The sequence below is a fragment of the Rhincodon typus genome, chromosome 13 (genome assembly GCF_021869965.1).
Source record: "Rhincodon typus isolate 14 chromosome 13, sRhiTyp1.1, whole genome shotgun sequence".
Classification (NCBI taxonomy): Eukaryota; Metazoa; Chordata; class Chondrichthyes; order Orectolobiformes; family Rhincodontidae; genus Rhincodon; species Rhincodon typus.
Window position 1 is genome coordinate 18,057,531 of NC_063344.1, and position 19,898 is coordinate 18,077,428.

The 19,898-nt window shown below is 43.5% G+C and overlaps 1 protein-coding gene across 1 annotated transcript in view; it reads left to right on the forward strand.

Moving 5' to 3' along the window:
• The window catches only part of LOC109936064 (choline-phosphate cytidylyltransferase A), a 55,835-nt gene that overhangs the window by 439 nt on the left and 35,498 nt on the right, over positions 1-19,898 (forward strand). Inside the window, exons 2-4 of the mRNA XM_048604537.1 lie at positions 7,107-7,229; positions 15,797-15,896; positions 17,274-17,411. Of these exons, the coding sequence (XP_048460494.1) occupies positions 7,107-7,229; positions 15,797-15,896; positions 17,274-17,411 (361 nt within the window). The remainder of the gene's footprint in view (positions 1-7,106; positions 7,230-15,796; positions 15,897-17,273; positions 17,412-19,898) is intronic.

Genomic DNA, 19,898 nt, shown 5'->3' on the forward strand with positions numbered 1-19,898 from the left:
CGCTGTCGGGGGGTCAGTGCCGAGGGAGCCCCGCGCTGTCGGGGGGTGCAGCACTGACCAAGGGTCAGTACTGAGGGAGCGATGCGCCGTCGGAGGGTGGGTGCCGAGGGAGCGCCGCGCAGTCGGGGAGTGCAGCTCTGACCAAGGGTCAGTACTGAGGGAGCGATGCGCCGTCGGAGGGTGGGTGCCGAGGGAGCGCCGCGCTGCCGGAGGGTCAGGGGCCTGGGATTTTCACCTGTTCCTCATTGACTCCGGTTTTGCCAGGGTTGCTTGATGCTTTGTTTAGTCAATTCGTGTCTCTTTCTCAGATTGGTCCAGTTGGACTTGACCAACCTTTTGGGTACAAAGACATATCTGGGTAATTGTCCACATTGTTGCATAGACTTAATTAACGTCTTCATTACTGTTTCAGCTTTTTTTGGGCTTAGACTAGTTCTGAAGCAAATCTTCAGTATTATTCCTGTAATATTGTCAGGATGGTTCTGCTAATGGCATATCCTCTTGCACTTTTCACTGAACCAGAGTCGATGCCCCAGCTTGAAGCAGACTGGGGGATAGGATAAGCCATAAGTTTGGAGATTGTGTTGGAGTCCAATTCTAGGACTGCTGATGGCCCTATTGGCTTGTGAATGCCTAGACTTGAGTATCTAGATATGTTTGAAATTGATCCTCATAAGCATGGTGGCTGCACAGTGTGATGGAAAGTATCCTCATGTGAGGGAGAGGGGATGTGAACTCCACAAGGGCTGTTTGGAATTCACTCTTATTCATACGGCCATGGACAGATGCTTCTGCTGCAAGAACATTGGTGAAAATGATCAAGTATAGTTTCCGTCGTGTTCGTTCCCTTACTACCTACAGCTGTGTCCTTTAGGACCTGACTAGCTTGGTCAATCGTACTGCTGCTGAGTAATGGACACTGACATCTCCCATCAGAGTACATTATGTGCCCTTGCCACCCTCATTTTTTCATTGGAGGTGCAGAAGGTGGTAATCCACAGGAGGTTTCCTTGACCTTGTTTCACTTGATGTCTTTAGTCTTCATGGGGCCCAGTATCATTATTGAGGACTCCTGTGGCAGCTGTTTCATCAGCTGAGGGAGGGTCAGAGGTGGTACTTGGTAATCAGCAGGAGTTTCTTTGCCCAAATTTGACATGATACCATGGCACTTCATGGGATACAGAGCAATTGTTGAAGATCAGGCTGGACTGGAAAGGATGGAAGATATTTCTTAAAGGACTTTAGTGAATTTGTTTGGTTATGATGGCAATCATTGAATGGTTTCATGGTCACAGTTAGACTAGCTTTTAATTCCAGATTTGTTAATTGAGATCAGATTTCACCACTTTCCCCGGTGGGATTCAAACCTACATCCCAGATGTTATCATAGATCTCTGGATTGTTAGTATGAGGGAGTACTTTACTGTTGGAGACTCAATACCAATGAGTGCTGCACATTCTGTGAGGGAGTTGGGAATGGGCGAGCGAGGGAAGCTGGCTGTGTCAACGGAGTGCCACACGTTTTTTGGAGATTGAGTAGTGTCAAGGAAGCACTACATTGTTGGGGGTGAGCAAGTTGCGCAGTGTCAGAGGGACGCTCCACTGTTGTGGGGTGAGATGGAAGAGGGAGAGAGAGACGTCAAGGCCGTGTCACTCTTATTAGAAATGTCATCCTTAAGATGGGGTGTCAATCTAGGGGCCTAGTTAACTCCTCGGGCAGATTCTAAAAGTTCCCTGATGGAGTTGCTGTGGCTTTTACTTCCACAGTTTCCCTGGTTAGTTGTCCTTTATTTTAATGTCAGCCTTTGGGGCAGACATTGCGTGTGGAACACTTGTTCCTGTGACATCATGAATGGTGAGCCCACAATCCTCGGGTGCCATTCATGAGCTCACAGGAGTGGCAAGAAAGTGACTTTAGACAGATGCCTGCTTGTTGGCTCCTTTGCCAGTATTAGATCTAAATTGATCAACAGCACAGTGCAACTAACGAGACAACAGTAAGTGTAGACATCCAAGTTCCGAGAGCATCTGAGACTTGGGCAGGGACAGTTCGGTAAGTCAGTTGGAGGTTTCAAGAATTTTGAACTCGGATAAGATTTGCACACACCCACGACTGCAGTTCCAAGTGCCTGTTACGCCCACACTGTCTGGCAGTTTCACTGAGGCATACTTTTGTAACCTGTCATTTGCAAATGGTCTATGGATTAACAATGGTGGATTTAATAGCTGATTATTTCGACTCCTTCTCAAAAAGTGCTTACAGCAATGTACCCTTGCTTTGGTGAACTCATTCTGTCTTTGAGTTTGGGACACTGCGAGTGGTTCATGATGTGCAGGGGCATTGGGAGTGTTATTGTTTGCAGGAGGTCCCCTGGCTCTGTTGTTTAGAAGACAAATATAACATGCGGTGTTTTTAAAGCATTGCAGCTGTCCTGCATTGGTGCTTGCCAAAAACATCCTCGGCAAGACAACAGTGCGGCTGCCTCTCCTCCCAGACACCCCAAACTACACACAGGTGCACACCTCCCAAGAGAGGTACGCTTGCTTTTCCAAAATCGCTGCCACACGGTCAATTCTTTTCTTTTGTATGGCTACTGTTTACTGTTATAGTTTCAGAAACATTGCATCTATTTTGCACATAGCAAGCTTCCACACATGAAATGACCAAATGATCTGTTTTCACGATTTAGGACCAATGTTTCCTCCAGACACTCAGACGGACTCTGCTGCTGTTCTATGCAAGTGTCACTGAGGAATGTTTTACTCGCGAGTAGAAAGATAGAAACTTGGAGTCAAATCTAGTCTGAAAGAGGAACTTCCGACAGTGCCCCTGATGCTGAGTAATGCATTAACAATGCAACCTGGATGACATGTTCAGGTCCCTGGATTGTGGAGTTTAACCCATAAACGCCTGACTTGAGGTCAGCAGAATTAACAAACTCTTAACAAAGAGAAAGCAAGAGGAGACAAATGTTCAAATCCAGAACAGAAATAGAACTTTGTTTGATCTAGTGTCCTGTTTCTCCCTGTCCATCTTGGGGTATAATCCACTATGTGATTGAGCCTGGCATTAGAAAAGTAGTGGGAGGGGGCGACAGCACTAACTTTGTGCTGAAGAAGATTATTCTGCTGTGCTGTGGAGTGCAGTTAGGTGGTTCATGCATGCAAACTGCATGTGTCATTCATAGCTGCTTATTTGAATGATCTGAACTTTATTTTAGCACTGAATTACCGCTTTCCTGTTATTCAGCTGATTGTATCAAATTCTTGGGTGAATGGAAGAAATGTTATCACAGTGTTGCAGATATGAGGTGGCTTGACTACATCAACCTGCAATCAGATCTTGTTGGAGCACATGGGCCCGACTTCAGCTTCACTGCCCGTTGGGGAAACTGATTGGAGCTGGGGCAGCATTGGTTTTGCATCCTGTCTAATTTTACTCTCAACAAGAACAACTTGCATTTATAATGTGCTTTTATGGTAATATGTGGTCCCAAGTGACTTCACAGGAGCAGAATTTAACACTGAGTGACAGAAAAAAAGGTCAGGTGACCAAATTAAGTGAGTGTTAGCCTTGGTCCGATGTGTTATGCAACGAGCCTCAACAGAACTCTCAGTTTTAAGATCGATTCCAGATGCAGGAGGCCTATGACCTAAACGGACATGCCCAGTGGCAGTACTGGGGAGTCTGTCAGAGGTGGTGACTTCTGGATGAAGCATTAAACCCAAGGATCTCTCTGTTCTCTCAGATGGACAGGAAAGATCCTCACTTGCATTTTCCTCATCTACAGGGGATCACGTTGCCTTGGCCAATATTTATCCCTTAGCCATTATCATTTAAAAAGATGGTCAGCTTATTGTTATGTGACTGACTGTGTGACTTTGCTGTGCACAAATTGTCTGTTGTATTTCCTACTTCATTAGCTGTGAACTGTAGGATGTCCTGAGGTTATGGAAGCAAGTTTGTTCTTTTTAGGCCTTTGCTCGCTTCTACGCACTGTTCTGTACCATTTATCACGATGTGTGACTCGGTGACCTCTGTCCTGTGTCTTTCATCCATACCTTGTCTCTCTGGGTTCTTTATATTATTGTTTACCAAAGGTTAAGTTGTTACCATGATTACCATGTTTGGTCACTGTAACTGTGCTGAACAATGTGATCTTGCTTGTTATGACACTGGTTTGCATTTTATATGGATCCTTTTAAGATCATAAAACACCCAAAGGTATTTGGAATGTAGGCGATTATGGCAAATTGCCTTGAAATTTGATACAACTGAGTCATTAGTCAGTCTTTTTAAGTAAAAACAAATGTTGCTGAAGAAATTCGGGTCTGACTGCATCTGTGGAACAAAATACAGAGTTAGCATTTCAAGTTCAATGTGACTCTTCTTCGGAACCCAAGTTTTTCCAACACTACCTATCTTTATTTCAGATCTCTAGCATCAACAGTACTTTGCTTTTATTGGAGTTAAGGTTCAGACTGAAGTACCACATAGACGCAGTCCAGGTAAAGCTGGCAGGATTTCTTCTCTAAAAGACATCAGTGAACTGCTTGGGTTCTGATGACAATCCAGCAACTTCATAACCATTTATGAATTTTATTTTTGCCCTGGAAGTGAAATTCTGGAAATGCCACATCAGGAGTTGAATTTCTCTGCATTGTCTGGATTACTAGTCTGATAACACAATGCCTCATTACTGTACCTTGTCAAAGTCCAAAAGCTTGTGATTTCAAGTAAACCTGTTGGACTATAACCTGGTGTCATGTGATTTCTGACCTTGTCCACCTGAGTCCAACACCAGCACCTCCATATCATTAACACCACAAACTGCTGGCTCAAAATGGAGATGATCTCCAAGAAGATCACGCATATCGACGCAGAGATGCAAGAAAGCAGAGAAGATCCCGAAAGGACTGCAGATCACAAACTCACTCAAATCGACCTACAACACAGACTAAACTGAGAGACTCTGCTGTCCCACCTCTTGCACAGTCCTCAATTATCTCGTACACCAGCTCCACAGCAGATGCCGCAACCTTGAAATCGCAATAGAGTCCATATTCTCAGCTTGCGGCAGGCCAGCTACGAGACACTGCCAAGTAGGCGGGGCAATGGAACTACGCCACCTACATGCACACCAATAACAGGAAGCTCGAGAAACTTGGCATCACCACCAGCAGTAACCAAGCCTCCCCTGCTACCACAGTTGAAACCAGTTCTACAACGGGAAATCCATTGTCAACTTATCTGACCATGCCCTTCAACTAGACGAAATCAGCTGAGGGCTCAATTTCTGCCCCACTTCCAAAAAGGGCCCCATTAGTCTCACGGTAGACACAGAGGAATTCATCAGGGGCAAATGAGGCTCCAGGTTTTTTTCGCAAACCCCAAGATGTCAACAGCAAGCCCAGTGAGACAGCCAGCGAACCGGAGCAGTCGACAGGGAGATCCATAGTGCAGCGGCCAAAGAAGAAAAACTGAAAGCTTGTGGTTTCAAATAAACCTGGTTGGACTATAACCTGGTGTTCTGTGATTTCTGACCTTGTCCACCCCTGTCCAACACTGGCATCTCCACATCCTGTCGAAGGTAGCAAGAGCTCAGCTGGGACTGTGTATCCCGATGATTCCATGAAAATTATCATGCTTCAGTGCTTGGAGAGAACGCTGTGTGAGGATAAGGCTCTGATTATCCTGGGGAGCCACACCTTTGGTATGGCACGTGTAAGGAAGTCTTGTAGAAAGTAAGTTTGTGCCATATATTCTGGAGGTAGTCACCAAATTGCTGGAATTAAACAGCCATCCTTACTGTGGAGCTTTTGAGGTAGAAATGGTGGAACATTTCAAGCCTAGTATGAAATTTGAGGCACTGCTGTGCCATTCTGGCTGGTTTTTTTAACTTAATTTGTGGACATGGGCATCACCAGTACTTATTTCCTGTTCCCTGGTTGCCCTTGAGAAGATGTTGTGAAATGCTGTCTTGAACCTTTGGCACTATGACTGTATCCAACATTTTATTTGTTTTATTTATTGTCACGTGTATTTTGTTGCAAAATAGTGAAAAGTATAGCAGTGTCACCACTCTCTCTGGCGCTATTTTCAAGCACAGAAAAATAAACTAAAACCAAGAATATAGAGGCAAAAGAATAAAGAAATAAAGTTCAAGTTTACAGTCCTTCTTGTTAAATGCTTAGCCATAGGCCTGGAGTGGCCAGCCACAAGTCCCTTGGTGAGCTGCCAGGACAAGAGCCACCACCATTGACGCTGCCACCACCCTGAGTCCTCACTGGACCTTGCCAGTGCAGCTGCCTGCGATGCTGCTGAGTCCAGCTTTGGCCTAAACTGCCACCAAGAGGCCGCTCTGGGCCCACCTCTCCGATGCAGCCAGCATTGATGCTAATGGATCTCGTACTGGGCCCAAACTTGCCTGCACTGCCGCCTCCATGTGTTTGCGCTGGATGCAGCTGCTGTGGGGAACCCAAACTCATCTCTACCACAGCAACCATGAGTCGACACTGGGCCCTCCTCGTTGATCCAGAAGCTGCCGGGAGCCCAAACTTGCCTCTGATGCTTCCGCCGGAGTCCACACTGGGCTCACCTCGCTGCCACTAATGCTGTTGTTGCGACTGAGTTCTTCACAACAGGTAAGTAAAAAGGAAGAGAGAAAAGAGAAAAAAGGAAAGAAAAATGGATGGAGTGGACAAGCCCCAGGCTCAGGAGCCTTATTCTGCCACCATCTTGCCATTAATTTATTTAAAAATGGGTTGATGATTTGTACTCGAGGGTTTTGAGCAGTGGATTTCATGTTGTAGGTTTGACACCCATTTTGTGCACCTAGCTGATTTTGTTTCCCTGTCCAGGGAAGGGGCAGAACTTGACCAGACTTCTAACTGTGACTGGACCTAGTTGCTGACCACTAACTGCTGCTGCGTAAGCATATGCGAGGTGCATAGCACACGTGTTGTTTTCAGTTTGACCGTGCTTGGATCTCCACCTAATCCTGGTGATAATCTTATTTTAAAATACGTTCGTTGTCTAGTCTTTGTTAGTCAGATTAACATCAGAGTTTAATTTGTGGATTTGCCTTTATCTGTAATCACTTCAGATACCTAATGAGATGGAGACGACGCAGATTGTCAAATCAAACTCCAGGAAGAGACGGAAGGATGGAATAGGACCCAATGGTACCACTGATGATGACGCTAGCCCAATGAAAATTGCACGACCAGTAAGTCTGGAGAAAGTCATCCACTTAGAGTGATCTAACACCAGGGCCTAACAAAACATTATAGTCCAGTAGAATTGTGGGATACACTCATATAAAATGGTAGGATTAATTTCAGGAAGTGTTTAGCAGTGAGTTATTTACATGGCAAGAATTTTAAAATCTTGAGGAGTTTTGCTTCATTGGTTGCTTGAAAATTTACAGCCATTTGACCGAGCAGTGCTTACACGCCTCACAAGCTTTAACTCCACCCAGTGAAATTCGTTATCCTCTCCATGGCCCCTTCATCAACATATCTTTCTGTTTCCTCCTTCCTTACATTCTTATGAAGCCTCCCCTCAAATGTGTCAGTTCTGTACACCTCAGTCACGTCTTACTACAAGCTCCACGTTTTCATCGCTTTGAAGTACTTTTTTTTAAAATCCCAATATTGGGTTTTTGACTGGCCGTTATGGCCTCTAGAATTGGTCTTCCTCGCATTTGGAAACAGCGTCTGTATCTGTCCTATCAAACTCATTCATAATTTAAAAATTCTGTCCAAGGCCATCCCTCCATTTGTTTTACAGGAAAGGGCCCTCGCCTCTTCGGTTTTCCCTGTTATTTCTATTTCTCAGTTCTGATAGCATTCTTGTAAATCTTTTTCATACCTTCCCTTCCTCAGTGTTTCATTTTTGTTTTATAATATAAAGACTGATCCTTCTAAGTGGTCTAGCCAAGGTTTGATTCATACAAACGGATGAATGTATGAATGAAGAGATGGAGTAGGTCATTTGGCTCCTTTGAGCCTGCTTCACTGTTCAATATGATAATGGTGATCAGGTCACTCCATTCTCCTATCTACCTCCGATAACCTTTCACACCCTTGCACAAGCTTAACACAATTCTTCTCTCTCATTCAGGATGACCAGCCTCCTTCAACCACCCCAATTCCCCATGCTGTGTTTGCTTTATTATCTATTACTATTTTGTGAGTTACATGCCAATAACTCAACATCTCTCTTCCTTGAACACATATAGACCTATTGTTCATGTGATGTATGATCTCCCAGTACTTCCTGCTAAAATATGCCAGCACACAGTTGTTTATGTTCAAATAAATGCGTAGCTGCATGCACATTCTGAAACTTTATCATTGTCTTACAGAGTGGAAGTCAGATATATCGTGATTCAATTTGCAGTGAATGCACATATAATGCAGGGGTCTTGTGGCTTCGACTCCCTCCTCGGCCCAGCCTGACCTGATACTGTCTTCGATGCCGACTCTCTCCTTTGAAATCACCCCCAGCCCACTCCGATGCCAACTTCCTCCCTCCTTCAGTCCACTCGTCCCTCAGCTTCAGTCCGACCTTACTCCCTCCTGTGTTCCTGATCCATCTCCCTCCTAAGCTCGATTCTATCCAGGGTTCAGTTATTACATGGCTTTGTTCTCATTGGACCCCAGTGACTGCGCACAATGGACTTTCACCACATTTATTGAACTGTTCCTCTTGTTCGTTACACCCCCAATTTTGTGTCATGTGCAGATTTTGAAATTATGCTTTTGAATGATAGGAACTTGGAAGTAAATCGATCAACTCTTCTGCCTGCTCTGCCATTCAATAGAATGACTGATCTGAATTCTGAGTCTAAAACGTCCATATAAATGGTGAACAACAATGGAATGTCAATTTCTACACCTTGTCAATCTGACCAGATGCCCTTATCACTGCTCACTCTTGCACTTGCTATTACAGACTTTCTCACTTACATCCATCTGCGAGAAAGTTGGGCCCTCAATTTATCATCTCATCCAAAGGAAATCTAATGCAATGACATTCAAACAGTAGAGTGAGAGCTTGGACTTTTGTGCTCAAGTCTCCAGAGGCAAAAATACTATCCTCAGAGTAATGACTGACACTGGGCAGCTGGTGTCTGTTGATCGTTCGCTCAGTATGCAGTGCCTTCAGGAGAGGAGAGAACAAAAGATGTTTTCACTTGGCAGGAAAGTTGCTGACTTATTGTGAGACATTTGTGCTAAGGCTATTTTTGATAATCCAGCCAGCCTTAAAACACAACTCTAATTGTTCTTACACTGTGTATTGACATTAGGTTCAAGAATAGAACTTGTGACAAGCGTACAAAACAGAATGTTCCCTATTTTTATGAATTATCAATATGTACAGGATTATGGAACATTGTGACACTGACATGAGCTATTTAGCTCATCTGTTTCACATGGATTCTTCGCTTGAGCCCACCCTGCCCCTCATTATTTAAAAATAAACAAATTCATGTGTTGCTGGTGTAGCTGGTAAAGCCAACAGTTATTGTTCATCCCTCACTGCCCTTGAATATGGTGCTGAGTTGCCTTGGACCCTTGCAGTCCAAATGGTGTAGATATACCCACAATGCTTTTGGGAAGGGAGTTCAGAATTTGACTCAAATGATCTAAGAATTATGATATAGTTCCATATTGGGTGTAGCCTATGATACGAGGGAGAGCTTGGAACTGGTGGTATTCTCACGTGCCTGTTACTCTTCTTCTGTGTGATAGAGGCCACAGTTTTTAAGGGTTGCCCAAGCAGGTTTAATGTGTTATATGTTGGATCTTGTAAATGGCACATACTGCCACTGTGTGCCAGTGGTGGAGAGAGTTAATGTTAAAGCTGGTGCTGAGCAAGTGAGCTGCTTTGACATGGATGACATTGAGCTATTCTGTATTATTGCTGCTGCTTTCAACCAGAACTGCAAATTGAAGTTACCTATGATAACTGTGTTGCCATGTTCCAAACTTCTTTCACCTCCTGATTAATACCATGCCCACGCTGCCACTACTATTTGGTGGCCTATAAATAGCTCCAAACAATATCTGCTGCCCTTTTCTATTTTTTGGCTCCATTCAAACAATCCAACCTTTGTTCCTCCACCCTGAAATTCTCCCTTGCTAATGTACTAAAGCCATCTCTTAGTAGGGATGCCATCTGACCTCTTCCTTTTTACTTTTCCTAAACGTCAATTTTCTTGGATATTCAGTTCTTAATCTTGGTCACCCTGTAGATATGTTCCTGTAATGGCAATTAAATTGTATCCATTTGCCTCAATTTGTGCATTTGGATCATTCAGATGGGAATCAATAATGTGCTGGCTCAGCCAGCAAAGCCCACATTCCATGCATAAATAAAAAGTCTTTCTTGAATTTTTCTTCATTCTGTTCTTATTTAATGCCTGGCATTGCTTTGTCTGTTTTGTTTCTTTGCTGGCTACTGTTCAACTTCCTTTTCCTAAATTTGCTTCCTTGAATTGAAACACATTTCCCTGCTGATCTAGTTTAAACCCTCCCTGTGACGATACTAGCAAATCTCTCTGTGAGGATGTATAATCCTGGTCCTGCCAAAATACAGCCTATCTATCTTGCATTGGTCCCAATACCACAAATCTGATGCCCTCCCTCCTACACCAGGCCACATGTTCAATTTTTTAATTCTCTAATTTTTATGCTCACTAGCATATGGGACTAGGAGCAATCCTGAGATTGCTGCATTGGGTATCCTCGTTTTCCAGTTTCCTTCCTAGCTTCTTGTGGCTGCTTTGAAGATCTGAGTTCCCTTCCCACCTAACTCCGTGTTATCAACGTGAACCATGACGTCTGACTCTTTACTATCCCCTAAAAGTGTGGCCTACAACTGTTCTGTGATATCCATGATCTTATTCCAGGGAACAACCACTGCCAAGTTAGTTTAAATCCTCCCCAATGGCGGCACTAGCAAATCAATCCATAAAAACATTTGTCCCTGGTCTGTTGAAGTGCCATCTGTCTGATCTGTAAAGGTTGCCTCTCCCCTAGGGCTGGTCCAGATGTCCCAACAATTTAAGGCATACATCCTGTACTCCTTTCCTTCCCTTCCCTTCCCTTCCCTCCATACCCCACCCACCCGCCAGCCTGCCCGATATATACACATACACACATTCTCACACTCAAGAGTTATAGGATTGTACAACACGGAAACAGACCTGTCGGTCCAACTCGTCCACATGCTGCCCAGATATCCTAAATTGATCTCGTCCCATTTGCCAGCATTTGGCCCATATCCCTTTTAAACCTTTCCTTTCCATCTACTCATCCAGATGCCTTTTAAACGTTGTCATTTTACCAGCCTCTACTGCCTCCTCTGCCAGCTCATTCCATTCGGGCACCACCCTCTGTGTGAAAAAGTTGACCCTTAGGTCCCTTTTAAATCTTTCCCCTCTCGCGTTCAACCTATGCCCTCTAGTTTTGAAAGCCTCTTCCCCCAGCGAAAAGACCTTGTCTATTCACACTATCCATGCCCCTCATGATTTTATAAATCTCTATAAGGTCAATCCTTAGCCTCCAATGGTCCAGGGAAAATAGCCCCAGCCGATTCAGCCCCTCCCTGTCGGTGAAACCCTCCAACCCTTGCTTACACACGCTGACCCCCGCCCCCAGTTGCGCACTACTGTCTCTCTCTCGCGCGTGCACGCATCTCCGTTTCTCTCTCTCTTACGCGCGCGCGCGCTTGCACACCCCCATCTCTCTCTGAAAAAGAGCTGTGCTCCAAAAGCTTGTGAATTTAAATAAACCTGTTGCACTATACATGTGCCTTCTGACTTTAACTAATAGAAGATAGATTTTAGTTAACAGGGCCATTTTGAGGATGGCTATCTGTAACTAGTAGAGTGGCGCAGGGATCAATGCTGGGATCAGAATTATTTGCAATATATATCAATGATTTGGATTTGGAAAATGAATAGCACAGCCACGTTCGCAACTGACAAAAAGAAGTAAAGTTGCCATCGTCCCAGAGGACCAAAGTGGCTGTTCTCTCATTAGAGAGAGATGACTGGTGGTGAATTTAACCTGAGGGTTATCACATCTCAGCTGGGACATGAGATTAAGAAGAAATGGCCTTCATGGTGACCTCAGCTGGTACGGGAATTGAACCTGTGCTGTTGACATTATCCTGCATCACAAACCAGCTGTCCAGCCAACTGACCTAACCAAACTCCATGAAATAATCCCAGAGGACCACAGAGATGCTCTCTCATTCAGAGAAAATGAGAGGGGACAGGTGGTGGCTTAACCTAAGGATCACCACTTTTCAGGCAAGGGGTGAGGACGAAAGGTGCGACTGTCATGATAAGCTCCGGTGGTATGGGAGTGGAACCCATGCTGTTAGCGTCTCTGTATTGCAAACTAGCTGTCAGGTAACTGACTCCCATCAGGCAGTTCAAAAATAGGTGTGAATGCAAGTTGAGAATGACTAAGAAATCTGCACAGTTGACTGTTTAAGCAACTGCGCTAATGGAATATAATGTGGGAAAATATGAGGTTATGCATTTTGAAGGAAGAATTGAGGAGCTAAAGATTATTTGAATAGAGAAGGACTGCAGTAAGCTGCAGCAGAGAGAGATTTGGAAATCCTTGTTCAATAATCCCAAAAAGCTAGCATGTAGGTAATAGGGAAGGCACGTGGAACGTTAGTCTTTATTTCAAAGGGAATGGAGTACAAAAGAAGGGAAGTCCTGTAAAAGCTATACAAGGCACTAGTCCAACCACAGCTGGAATACAGGGAGTAGGTTTGGGCTACTTATCTAAGGAATTATATACTGGAATAGGGGAAAATCCAGAGAAGGTTACTAGTTTGATGCCAGGTATGGTGGGGTGGTGGGGAGGGGAACCTGTCTTAGGAGGAAGGATTGAGTAGGTTAGACCTGTATTAATTTGAGTTTAGAATAGTGAAAGGTGACCTTATTGGAAAATACAACATTCAAGGGTAGATACAAGGTATGTGGGCAAGTTGTTTTCCCTTTTGGAAGAGTCGAGGAATAGAGGGCATAATCTCAATAAGGGACAGCCATTTAAGACACATATGAGGAAGAATGTAGAAACTGGTTTGTTAACTATATTCAAGGCTGTGACAGACAGACAGATCAGTAGGGGAATCAAGGGCGAAGGAGAAAAGGCAGAAAAGTGAGTCGAGGGTTGTCAGATTAGCCTTGATCTCATTGAATGAAAGAACAGACTTGATGGACTAAATGGCCAGGTCTGCTCCTCCATTTTATGATCTTCTGGTAACATTATCATTCGATTTTATTTTTCTCTCACTTCTTCAAGCTCTGTGTCCGAGTTCGCTCCAACTCTCAATTCTCTCCTTCAGTAGGTAAAATGCCCCAAGCCTGGACCTCTCTCTATCTTCTCCCTGGTGCTCCTGATTTATTTCAGGCTTGTGCACTTCTAGAATCTCTCCTCTGGACACGTGCTTTGTAGATGTTGAATGGGCTTTGGGGATTCAGGAGGTGAGTTACTTGCTAAAGATTCCTAACCTATTACCTACTCTTGTAGCCATGGTATTTCCGTGATTGGTCCAGGTCAGTTTTAATCAGTGGTGACTGCCCTCATCACCCCACCACAACTGGAAGATTGATTTTATGGATGCTTAGTAGCCTTGAAAATAATTTATGGACTCTATTGCATCAAGAGTGTCCATGAGGAAAATCCAGCCTTTTAGCTATCTTCTTTGTGGACACAGTTTTCTAACCTGTCCTTTAGTTCTTTGTGTAAATTTAACATGTTCACCCTTTGCTGGTCAGGTTCTCAATCTGTTAGTTCTTGATTTGCTGCTTTCCAAATTGGTTGAACTGACATGTAGCTGATGACAATCTAGATGTGGCTGTGAAAGGGCTGGAAGAAACAAACCAGTCAGTCCATCAAGCCTGTGTCTTCATTTAATTAGATGAGTCCATTTACATGCCTTTGTTGCTTGTTTTTGGATACCCCTACCTAGCAAAAAAGTCTATTTTCTGTCTTAAGAGCTTCTATTGATCCTCTGCATTCACATTCCATTCAGGGAGAGAGACTGAGTGAGTTTCAGGTTGCCACTACTCTTTGTGTGAGGAAATGCTTCCCAACATCACTATTGAATAGGTCAGTTCTAATTTTAAGGTTATTCCCCTCACCTTATTCTTGATTCTTCTCATTTGAGAAAATTGTTTCTCCACATCTTGTTTTGACCTGGCAATTAGATCCTCTGTCCTTCCCAGGGCATTTCACCCAAAATTGAATGTGTTCACTGAACAAGGTCTATCCAATGCTCTCCAACTGAAGTATCAGTTCCAGTTTCTCAACTTTGTAATCTATCACCACTTCCCTCCTCTTGAAAAAGGTCATGATGTAGAGGTGCCAGTGTTGGACTGAGGTGGACAGTCAGAAGTCACACGACACCAGGTTCTAATCCAACAGGTTTATTTGAAATCACAAGCTTTCGGAATGCTGCTCCTTTGTCAGATGAAGTGGAGGGAAACTCACAGGCACAGAATTTATAGGTGGAGAGATAATTGCAAGATAATTCTAGGTAATTAAGAGTGTCACAAGATAGTACAAACAGTGTCCTCCAAGGCAGCCTTTGAGATACATAACAATGCAGAATCGCCAAACTGAAACTAAAAACCAAGTTCTGTATCCATGACAGGTGCAGAAGACAGCCTCAGCTGTGATCTTGGGTTCATGTCGCGCCACATGTAACCCCATCCCATTATTCAGTGTTTGTTAAATCTTCCTTACTGTTCTGTTTTGGCACCATCACCTTGATAACTTTTTATGATTTCTTTACCTTAATTAGTGTGTGCAGTTTTGGATTACTCGTTTACTTTGGTTAGACCCTCGTCAAGCGGCTCTTATACTATCGTGGTGTGGTTTGTCAGTAGCACCATCTTATTTTTGATTTTTTTTGTAATTATCTCTTTGTCTTATTTAATCGGATCATAGGTTATCCCTTCACTTGCCATTCAGCTGTTGACACTTTACTCACACCATTTGACATTTTTGATCACCTGCGAAGACTTGTTATTCAGCCTGTCAACACTTTACTGATGCCATTTGTATTATATTTTGACGCTGTTAATTATTTAGAATTATCTTGCAGTGATCTCCTTGCATATAAATTCTGTGCCCGTACGCTCCCTCCATGTACCTGACGAAGGAGCAGTGATCTGAAAGCTGTTGAATTTTAACCTGGTTATAAGTGACTTTTGACTTTGAAAAAGATCAACAGAGAAGAAAGTGAGGAGAGGTTGCCAGCGACTGACAATATTCTCTTCTTACATCCTGATACATTTTTATAGCATAAAAGGTGAAAAGTTCATTGACTGTGCAAAACCATTTGCAAATCTTAAGAATATAGTGCCTGATATCAGTACATTTCAGTCTCTAGCACTACAGGTTTCTCTGTTTTCAATGGCCTTTTACCTTCCTTGAAGAAACTACTCTATGACCATTGTCTTCTCCATACTTGCTCTCATGCTGCTTGGCATGGCTGATGATTGGCTGACAGGAGGGGAGCTACCGGACAGTCCATGATGCAGTTTGACCTCCCACAGTTTCCAGGCTGGCTGCATCTTGATGGTGTTGCTGAGAGCGACAGGTTTGCAGAGCTGCCTCCTAGTGGATTCAAGTACTGGAGTCTCTTTCTTTGGGCAATTCACTGGGATCATGTAGGCCAGTTATTTAATCTTAATTCCTAAAATGGATTCCTGCCAGTGACTGGGTTCCCTCTCTCTGCACTGTTCCATTACAGACCCTCTCACAGCCGGCACCCTTTGCAGACGAGAATGGAGTGAAGAGCAGCAAACCATATGAACGTGTGACACTGGAAGAAGCAAAGATTGGGACTCCCTGTGAGTATGGAAACCATTGCCAATGTCCACAGCTTGCTGCCCTCTCTTCGCTGAAATGCCCTTAGTGGAAGAATAAGGTGGGAGGAGGAAAGAATCTAATTTAAAGCATAGACTGCCTCTGCAGTAATTGCATTTATTCTGGACACCAGACCCCAGGAGCAGTAACCTGACTCTGGACAATACATTGCAGATTCACTTAAATAGCGCTGGAGCTAAAAGTCACATAGAATTGTGTGGATGTGCATTCCCTTAAATAGAGAAGATTAAGTGATGATCGAAATGACACTTTGAAGGGGATGGAAGGATTCAATAGGGTATATAAAAATCATTTACTGTGGTGGGTGGAGCTTAGTGCAAGAGGACATAAACCCAAAATCGCATCCAGCCTTGTTCAATGGTGATGGCAGGAAACACTTAGATGTAAAGTTTTGGAAACTCCACCCCAGAAAACTGTTGAAACTGGGAGTTAATTGAACACTTCAGAAATGCAATTGATTTTTGGCAGATAAGAATATTAAGCATTTCAAAATCATGGCCTCTTGTTCCCATGTTATTCTGACCAGACTCCCTGTCAAGCAATAGAGATTTGAATTGGGCAAGGAAGCTGGCAAGGGATTGTTAATTTGGTAACAAGGCTGTGGGGGTGCATAGAGCTGTCAACTCTTTAGTTTAATGTACAGCAGCTCACCAACACCCTCTTAAGGGCAATTAGGGATTGACAATGAATGCTGGGTCAACCAGTAGTACCTCATCACCTTAAATAATTTTTTAAAAATGTACCAGGTGCCACCAAATGAGGTAGTTTGTTTTTGTTCCGGTGATGTAGAAGTCACAGCATTTGTGAAATCCCTTGATACAGTAGTGTAATAGTTATGTTACAGGTCTAATAATATCAAGGCATGGACAAATGAGATACAAGTTCAAATTCCAACACAGCAACTTATCAATTATTGTAATCATGAAACTGTGACACTGCCCTAATTAAAAATCACAGAAGTCATCCTTGCTCAGTCAGGCCTGTGAGAAGTTGAGAATCGCAATTGGTCATGCTGTTATTGAATGATGGAGCAGGTACAAAGGGCCAAATGCCCTACCTCTGCTTCCAAGTCCTTTGTTCCTGTGTACTACTCCAGATCCACAGCAAATGCCCTCTGAAGGTTCAGAAAGGCTGCTCAACAGCACCACTTCACAAGGGAGAATAGGACTGGACATCAAATATTGGGTTTGCTGGTGACATTCCGACTCCAAGAACCACGGAATGATGCAACACAGTAGAAGGATGTTTGGCTCATTCTGCCGATTTTGAGAATTGACGGAAAAGGATGGTAACAATACGATGAAGCACTGTGCAAGTGAAAATCTCTCTTCTGCTTTCAGTGGATCGTCCGGTTCGGGTGTACGCTGATGGAATCTTTGATCTTTTTCACTCGGGACATGCACGGGCACTGATGCAGGCCAAGAGTCTTTTCCCAAACACGCATCTAATTGTAGGGGGTAAGGATCGTCCTCGTGAATGTTTGTCGTCTTACTGATTGACTTATTTTGGAAATAGGAGTCCTCTTTAAAACTAAATTATTTTAATACTGTATTTTTTACTTAGTATTTTCCTGTGTGGCCTGAGTGTTACAGCAGTAACTAGCCTCCTATAAGTATGAAGAGATCTCTAGTCTATGTAAACAAAGGAAAGGTTATAAGAAGCACTGTGGGTATAACTGATGCCAAAGATTTCATTGGGCACCACACTGCCCCATTATTATTTTTAGGGGAAATAAGGTTTTGATTCTGGAATGCTAAACTTACCCTCAGATGATGGTGGGCGGGCAAGAGGCCATTGGCCAACCTGGCATCATGAATAGCTAACAAAAACAGAAAATGCTGCAGAAATTCAGCAGGTCTGGCAGCATCTATTGAGAGAAAGCAGAGTTAACATTTTGGATCCAATGATCCTTCTTCAGGTCACTGGACCTGACCTGTTAACTCTGCTCTGTCTCCACAGATGCTGTCAGACTTGCTGAGTTTCTCCAGCAACTTCTGTTTTTGTTCTAGATTTCCAGCATTTGCTGTATTTTATTTTTATGTAAGACCTTGAGAGGTCTCGATAAGTTGTATGTAAAATGGATGTTTCCCTTTGTTAGGAGAATCTAGAACAAGTAATCATAGAATCCCTACAGGGCAGAAAGAGGCCATTCAGCCTATTGAGTCTGCATCAACCATCCCTACCGCAACCCAATCTGCAAAAACCCACATTTTTCCCATGACTAATCCACCTAACCTGCACATCCCTGGGCAATTTAGCATGGCCAGTCCACTAACCTGCACGTCTTTGGACTGTGGGAGGAAACTGGACCACCAGAGGAAACTTGCCGATCACTGTATGGAAATAGAGGAGGTCATTTGAGACAGAGATCAAGAGAATTTCTTTTTCTAAGAAGGTCGTGTGGCTTTGGAACTCACTTTCTCAAAGGTGGAGAAGTAGAAACTTTGACTGTTTTTAAGCTAGAGGTAGTTAGATCCTTGATGAGTGAGGGGGCGTTCCGAAAGCTTGTGATTTCAAATAAACCTGTTGGATTAGAACCTGGTGTCGTGTGACTTCTGACTGTCCACCTCAGTCCAACACTGGCACCTCTACATCGTGACCTTTTTCAAGAGGAGGGAAGTGGTGATAGATTACAAAGTTGAGAAACTGGAACTGATACTTCAGTTGGAGAGCATTGGATAGACCTTGTTCAGTGAACACATTCAATTGGGGGAGGTGAGAAAATGGATGTAAGTTTGCAGTTAGGGCAGCCATGACCTTATCAGATGACGGAATGGGTTTGAGGGGCCAAATAACCTATTCCTCCTAATTCATCTAGTACGTGGCAAATAATTTCTTTGAGCCTATGTTCCTTTTGCAAACAATGCTGCAGAATGCAACTTGTCATTTGCCGTACCTGAGGCAGGGATGCAGCTACGCATATTCTACCTGTCAAAATGGCCAAATGATCAGTGGTTGCACTTCAGAAAGTATGTCACAACTGGGAAGTGTCTCAGGACGTGCCGGGGCGGGAGAGGTGTTATATTTATATAAATTCTTCTCTTTTCCTTTATGTTTATCTGGAGATGAGTTAAAAGTGGTTGGAAAGCAGAATACAGCTTTGGTTCTGGCTTTCAACCTTTGTCGTTCAGCAGCAGTCTGGAGGAAGAGAAATTAGAAGCATTATGGTTCTATGTCAGCAGTGTCGATCCAGTGCGTCGCGCTCTCCTGAAACGGAAGCTTGTTAGGTTGTAATCCAGATGGACTCTCCAGTACTAGGGGAGTGCTGCACCATCTGAAGTGCTGTCTTTCTCATGAGGTCTTAGATCAGGAATCCAATTGCCTCATTAGTTGAATGCAAAAGATCACCTGCCTGGATTTTGAAGAAGGATTGGGGATTCTCCCTGCTGTCTCGGGTAATATTCATCCCTCTACCAATCTCACTTAAACAATTATATGGTCATTATCACCTTGCTGTCTGTGGGTGCTTGTTGTATGCAAATTGGTTATGTTTCCTAACTACATCGATGACTACACTTCAAAAGGTACACAATTGCCTATTAAAGTACTTTGATTTCCTGAGGTTGAAAGGTGATGAGGCTATTTTGTCTTGGATGCTGAATGGTCTTGTAATTTTCCAATGTCATCTGTTTCTGATTCATCAACAGTTGAAGTTTGTTTCTTTAGCTGTAGTCACTGTTCGGGGAAAAAAATGTAGAGGAAGTGTGTTTGGCTGACTGGGAAATTTAGTGTCTGAGCCTGCAGCTTAATATGTTTCAAACTCTTTACCACCTGATATAGTGATGGGGAAAGACTGTAGAAGCTGGGTAAATACTAAATAAAAACCAAAAGAACTACTGTAAATCAGGAACAAAAACAAAGTTGCTGGAAAAACTCAGCAGGTCTGGCAGCATCTGTGAAGGAGAAAACAAAGTTAACGCTTCGGGTCCGGTGACCCTTCCTCAGAACGGTTCTGAGGAAGGGTC